Source organism: Dendropsophus ebraccatus, chromosome 4 (assembly GCF_027789765.1).
Source record: "Dendropsophus ebraccatus isolate aDenEbr1 chromosome 4, aDenEbr1.pat, whole genome shotgun sequence".
NCBI classification, from domain to species: domain Eukaryota; kingdom Metazoa; phylum Chordata; class Amphibia; order Anura; family Hylidae; genus Dendropsophus; species Dendropsophus ebraccatus.
This window is the reverse complement of record NC_091457.1, coordinates 45,375,209-45,382,087: the sequence shown is the minus strand read 5'-3', so window position 1 is coordinate 45,382,087 and position 6,879 is coordinate 45,375,209. Positions and strand designations below refer to the sequence as shown.

Genomic DNA, 6,879 nt, shown 5'->3' with positions numbered 1-6,879 from the left:
AATTGCAAACCACAGCTGAACTGGAGACAAGAGAGGGGGAAAAGTGGCCATGTTTTTGTAGCGCTGGATAACCCCTTTAAAGCTTGGGCCACCAAGAAAGTTTCCTACATGTTCCAGAGAAAACCCTTCAAACTTGAGCCATGGTATCTTCTCTCTATACTGCTGCCTGTATTTTTCCAGCTTTTATCTAAAGTAATTTTTCTACTGATCAGCATTCAGTAAGCTTATCCTCATATTCCTCTTCGAATGCATCAGTAACAGTTCCTGAATATGTAAATTCATTACAAAACTACTGATAATCCTTTCCATAAAAGAGGGGAGAAGTGTCATTCTCTTTGGGAGAAGTGTTGTATTCTTCTGCAGCTTGATAGACAATGAATGGAGAGACAATACACATGCACATGCACATCTTGCAGTAACATCACAGAGGGTCCCACGATCAATCACTTATCCCCTATCCAGTTGATAGAAGATGCCATTTTAACTCAGGACTCCCTTAAGTTAAGCTCACCACAGCCCAACAGTTGCCAGAAATTCATGTGAAATAGACTTTTGCCAATTGTCGGATTACTACAATGCAACTCCATTCACTTTCATTAATATTGGTGCTGGCAGCAAAACCTAAATGATTCTTGGTCACAACTAGAGACGACCAAATCTACAGTATTGACGAAATGAAGCCTTACAAGCTGCCATTGGCTTGGCAGCCGGCTGACTTTTAATGCTGCTCCAGGTGCCTAGAAAAGCTGGATGCAGTCCTGGGAGACGTTTCCCAGGACTGCATCCAGCTTTTCCAGGCACCCAAAGCAGAGTTGAAAGGCAGCCGGCACAAGCCAAAGGCCGCTTGTAATACTTCACTTTGTTAACACTGCTCATCTCTAGTCACAACACATTGCATGCCCAAAATTGGCACATACCCATAGAATCATTAAAGGGGTTATCCAGCGCTACAAAAACATGGCCACTTTTCCCCCTACTGTTGTCTCCAGTTCAGGTGCAGTTTGCAATTAAGCTCCATTTACTTCAATGGAACAGAGTTTCAAAACCCCACCCAAACTGGAGACAACAGTAGGGGGAAAGTGGCCATGTTTTTGTAGCGCTGGATAACCCCTTTAATAGTGCAAGTGTTATACGTCATGCTTTGTTACTCACCTGTAAGCAAGAACATGCTCATCCTAAAAGGGGTATTCCCATCTAAACTAACATAGTTAAACTTGTAGGTTATGTCAAGTTGAATATAGTTTACTGTACATATATGTAACACAGTATACACACTTTATTGATAGATAGGAATTGATATAAATCAGTTTTACCTCTGTTTTTAGAGCAGAGTGGTGGTCAGTAACCTAGACAACAAGCTGTCAACAATTGGAGGGATAGAGCAACATATCAGGCAAAAGTTTACTAAATTGATGTTTAACTTTATGAGCTCTACAAGTTAATCTTTGCTAATTGAGCTGGTAATAGCCCTTTATTCTAGATAAGATAACCCTCTCAATAACAAGTTTTACAGCACCCTTTACTACCTGCTTCATGGACTTATAAGCTTTGGCAGCTTAAATTGTACCAGTTACCATCTCCGCTAACCTACCAGTTACTATGTCCGCTGACCTGATCAGCAGGGAATTCCACTCAGTGGTTGGAAGTTCAAAGTACCCATGAAGACTACCACGCCATGACAGTAATACATACTTTACCCATTCTGATCCAATTGGGGTTGCGTGCATTGCCGTGTATGCATAGACATCTTCATGGATACCTGAACTTCCAGCCGTCAAGTGCAATTCTCCACCGATCAGGTCAGCTGACAGGAATGCTTTAAGTGAAAGACTATTGCCTTTAGGTTCTAAAGAACTGTATATGCATGGTGATAATAAATGAAAAAGTGACTGAGGGTACATTTAAACAGAAAGATTATCTGACAAAGATTTGAAGCCAAAGCCAGGAATGGATTTGAAAAAGAGGAGAAATCTCATGCTTTCCTTTATGACCTGATCTCTGTTTATAGTCTGTTCCTGGCTTTGACTTAAAGTTCCTTTGGCTTAGGGTCCATTTAGACAGATTATCTACCAAAGATTTGAAGTCAAAGCCAGGAACAGGCTATAAAAAGAGATCAGGTCATAAAGGAAAGCCTGAGATTACTCCTCTTTTTCAAATCCATTCCTGGCTTTGGCTTCAAATCTTTAGCAGATAATCTGTCTAAATGGACCCCAAGCTCCTAAATTTGGCTTTAAGGTAGAATAAAATGTGTGCAGTTAGGCGGCCAGCTGAATGATCCCACAGTAAGCAGTAGGTTTGGGAAATGTTTCTTTGCATACAGCCAGCTTTAACAGGTATTCCAATCTCAAAGTGATGGCATATTGCACAGATACACCATAACTTTGTGATAAGTGTGAAAACCCCTTTCAATAGGGCAAGATGAAATCTGCAGGAGAAACCATGTTAGGGTATGTTCACAGAAAACGCACAGAACTTCCAAGCAGAGGCTGTACGGCGGACTCTGCTTAAAGTTCCATCTATCCCATTGACTCAATGATATCCTGACGCTCAATGTCAATTCTTTGGGTGAACAGAGGATTAATTAATTCCATAGGACTGGCGGAACTTCAAGCAGAGTCTGCCACGTGGACTCTACTTGTAACTTCTGTGCGTATTCCACAGTGTGAACATACCCTCACAAGGGCACTGTTAACGTTAAAAACTTTTTGATCGGCTAGGGTCTGGCTGTTCTGGCCCCACTGATAGTTAGAGCTGAGAGAAGCACCCGCAAAGCACTTCACAACCAGTCTTGCGGTAATAGAATTACTGTGAAGACCTTTTCCTGCAGCCAGAGGAAAAGGCAGTGTACAAGGGAGAAAAGCGCTTAGCCATCTAATGATCCGTGGAGATCTAGAGAAGCACTTGACCAAGCTCTTACCTCCCTGTAACCCGGTCTTTTCTGGCTTACTTCAAGGGACGCCATAACTTTGAAATGAAAATATCTAACAAATAGTTGTGTATTGGCTACTACTTCATACTATACACAGAATGCACAATATTGTATCACTGCATGCCTAAGCCTTGTACAACGGCACACACAGTACCTGCAATTTTCTGATGCCAAAATACGGACCTGTATGTGTCACTACAGTGACAGTATACATTCAATAAGCATTGCTTTGAGGTCAAAAACACGACAGTAATACAACATTTGTGAACGGGGGGGGGGGGACAAAAAAAACTGGATGCACACAAGGGTACGGTACATGCCCTTATCAGGCACCAAATTACAGATTTGCACAGTAGGAAACCGCAATATGGTTATGAGTATGAACCATAACAGTCCAAAGATCAGTATCACATTCTACCAGCTGCAGCTATAATACCCCTCTAAACCTCTCCACCATAATCACATACAAAAAGATACAAAAACAGCCAGTATGGTCTCCTCGCCACATCCATTGACAGCTCCACGTTCTTCATCCAATCCATTCTACAGGATCCAATGATTTAGCCGAGGCACTTTTCCAATACCTAGGAGGCACTGTCTCAGAGCAAATTAGTGGAATTTGCCCTCAAGGTAAATGGTTCAGCCCATACAATGGCTCATGACAGCAATGTGGTTTTAGAAAATTTATCCGTCTTTACATACATTAAATTTGTTTCCTTTAACAAACACTGAATCTTTTTTGTTCATACCTACGTATTAAAACATTAATATAATATTTTAGTAACTTAAGTCCTCAAAGTCTCAAAACTATAATCATCATTATTATAAAAAAAAAAAAGAAATTACAGAATCCCACAAGTTACGCCTTAAAATTATATGCTACATTTAAAAACATCAGTTTCTTCACTGCCAAAGCTGCAAATCATAAGACGCAAGTTATCTTTTTGCTTTTTTTCTTGGTGCAAATCAGCAGGTTTGACCTTCAAAAATTCCAGATCCCATTCCAAAAGGGAGGGGGGGAAGTGAGCAAAATGAGGTTTATGGGTTTCATTATTAAATAGCAGATGTATCCAATACATTTAAATATAAAAAAAGTACAATTCATGTTCAGTAGCGGTGGGTGGGGTGGAGAGAACTTGGATGGTTGGTTGCAGAGAGCTCAGAGGTTTTTTTGTTTGATAGAGTTCCTGTCGGGATTGGCTCCCCCGTTAACCTGTAACGCATCTTCTTCAGGTCTGTACTCTTGTTTCTGACGGCGAATCTCTTTATAACGCAGTGTAATGTCCCTGTGGGGAACGAGAAATGAAAATCAGTAATCAGTGTTGTGTCCCTTCTGCAACAAGACAAGCATAGCCCATACATCACAAGAATGTCTAGCCTCAGCACCAAGGATACCTAAATGCTACACACTGAGTCTGCTTACCTGATGAAGAATCGCCACGCAGTCCACACAAGGCCAAGAATAATACCCAGAAACCAACACTGTGTGACATAGAATGGTAATGGTAGTGTTAAAGTATAAGGATCATATTTTACAACAATAAGGAACTCCGTCACGGTGATAGCAGCCACCATCCATGCCTGCTGGCCCAGCTTCTTGTGGAACTTCCTGAAGAGTAAACAGGAACAATTTAGGAGCTCTTCCATCATATAAGATTAAAGCAAAGTTTCTATCATACTATTGTCAAATTAGCAGATGAAGAAAAGAGGAAGAAGGTAAAGCTTCTGTTTAGAGAGTACCGATCACAAAATTAAGGTCTGCTTTCTGTAGCAGCTTCGGACACAAATAAATTTATATTTACACATACATTTATTGTCATTCTATATTGGGAATAATGGGGTTCCTCTACTTTTAGAAAGGAGGAGACTGAACATGCATTCCCTATTGAATGGGGGAATCTGTAGAGCCCCATTCTTCAGATATATATGAGGGTAACAGGAATAAGAGCCCTCTCCCCCCCATCACCACCATCAGACATTTAGATTCTGTGAATATGTCACAATTGTCTAATAATAACAACCCTGATGATTTTCAACCAGAACATGAATGCCAATATCACATAGTATGGTGGCTTTGAAGCAATGTCTTGGTATAAAGGTCACATTTCTGAATGTTATCCCTAAAAAAAATAGAAACTTCACTCCCAAATTACTGCAGCTCACTTCTCCAGTCTCCTTCCACTGAGCTGTTCAGAAAGTAGTCCCTCACACACAGCTCTGGAGATCTCACTAATACATAGTGCTCTGGGATAAAATTTCCCTGAAATTTCCTCTCTTCTATATGTTTATTATTTATGCGCTATGTAAAGAATTAAAAATAGCACTAGATGTAGATCCATTCTCAGAGAGATATTTCTATGAATTTCTTTGTAGTACAATTCTGTCTCTATACATATAAAGGCTAATTATTATTATATTATTTAACTTCTTTAAATAAAACAGTCTGCACCTTAGGAAGACTACAGGCTGCTGGAAATAGTTGTATTTTGCTGGGAGACTTGTATGTTAGCTATTGGGAATTTGATGTTAGAGCTCATACATGTAAAGTTAACAATATCACTGTTCTTAGTTTTACCAAGGTTAAATGCATAATATAAAGGTCAATACAAGAAGGTGTCCATTGGGTGCATTAGCAGCAGTATAGTTGATAGGATATCTCCCAATATAGAGGCGATTTATCCTGCAACTGATTTTCTTTGCTTGGTAAAAAGGCTCTTTTCTGCCATCTAGTGCCGCCTGAGTGAAATACAACATGTTACAAACCACTGGAAATGACAACCAGAGCACTCACTGGGGCGATTAGGCTATAACCATCTTTCCATGTGTTATTAGATACTATTGATGTTGATGAGGTTTAATCTGTATGAAACAACTCAAACTTTAGAAAAAAAAAGTCTTAAAATGCCGAGAAATTATTAGGTCCACTCTAAAAACAAAATGTTCTCTATATATTTCGATACGCGACACCACCTATCACATCTAGACACAGGGGGGGAGAAAGCTGACTAAAGACAATGAACTTACAAGTCGTCCATGAAGTCATAGATCTCCCTCATGGCCACTCCTCCCACATTCACGAAAAACACCAAACGTAACAACACCAGGTAGTGTTCTGGAGGCATCCATAGGACAAATTTGAGGTAAAATGTGTTGAGCTCTGCCAGTAAAAACTGTTAAATATAAATAAAAAAATTATGCACAAAATGCAACAAACCTGATTATCTGCAGATTGGTACAATTACTAAGGTTCACTATTACTGCTGTTAAAACCCTACAGCATTTTAAGTTTTAAAGTGGTACCTCTCACTACGGATGCTGCTGGATCAGCAGCAAATTCCTCCCCTAATCCGGAAGTTCGGATGTATTCAAGGCAATGACCCACGTGGTGACGAAAAGGAGCATGACCTCCACTTGATCAGAATAGAGGTTGCACACATTTCTGTCACTACATGATCCATTGCCATGAATAACCGCAGGTCACCGCTGATCGGGCTGCGGCCGTAGTTTTCTGCAGGCAGCATTTATACAAAAAGGGGACAAGAGGGAAATTTCTGCAACAAATAAAAAAGGGGGGGGGGGGCTCCTTTACCCATCAAGGCAATAGAATCTGCAATCTAAGGGTCCATTTACACAGAAAGATTATCTGACAGATTATCTGCCAAAGATTTGAAGCCAAAGCCAGGAACAGGCTATAAACAGAGATCAGGTCATAAAGAAAAGCCTGAGATTTTTCCTCTTTTCAAATCCATTCCTTGCTTTGGCTTCAAATCTTTGGCAGATAATCTGTCAGATAATCTTTGTATAAATAGACCCTTAGGCTTTGACACTGATGTGAACATAGCTGCATAGCTGCAGCAAACAGACCTGGAAACACTGGACATCAAAATCTGCAGTCAAACTATGACAAACAAATCCACTGTGGGTTTAAAATCCAAATTTCCAAAAAGATT

At 40.2% G+C, this 6,879-nt stretch overlaps 1 protein-coding gene across 1 annotated transcript in view; it reads right to left on the bottom strand.

Moving 5' to 3' along the window:
• Positions 1 to 3,211: 3,211 nt before the first annotated feature.
• Positions 3,212 to 6,879, bottom strand: part of PTDSS2 (phosphatidylserine synthase 2) — a 43,876-nt gene continuing 40,208 nt past the window's right edge. Inside the window, exons 10-12 of the mRNA XM_069965761.1 lie at positions 5,954 to 6,099; positions 4,353 to 4,538; positions 3,212 to 4,215 (exon numbers count right to left, since the gene is read on the bottom strand). Of these exons, the coding sequence (XP_069821862.1) occupies positions 4,089 to 4,215; positions 4,353 to 4,538; positions 5,954 to 6,099 (459 nt within the window). The 3' untranslated portion in view covers positions 3,212 to 4,088. The remainder of the gene's footprint in view (positions 4,216 to 4,352; positions 4,539 to 5,953; positions 6,100 to 6,879) is intronic.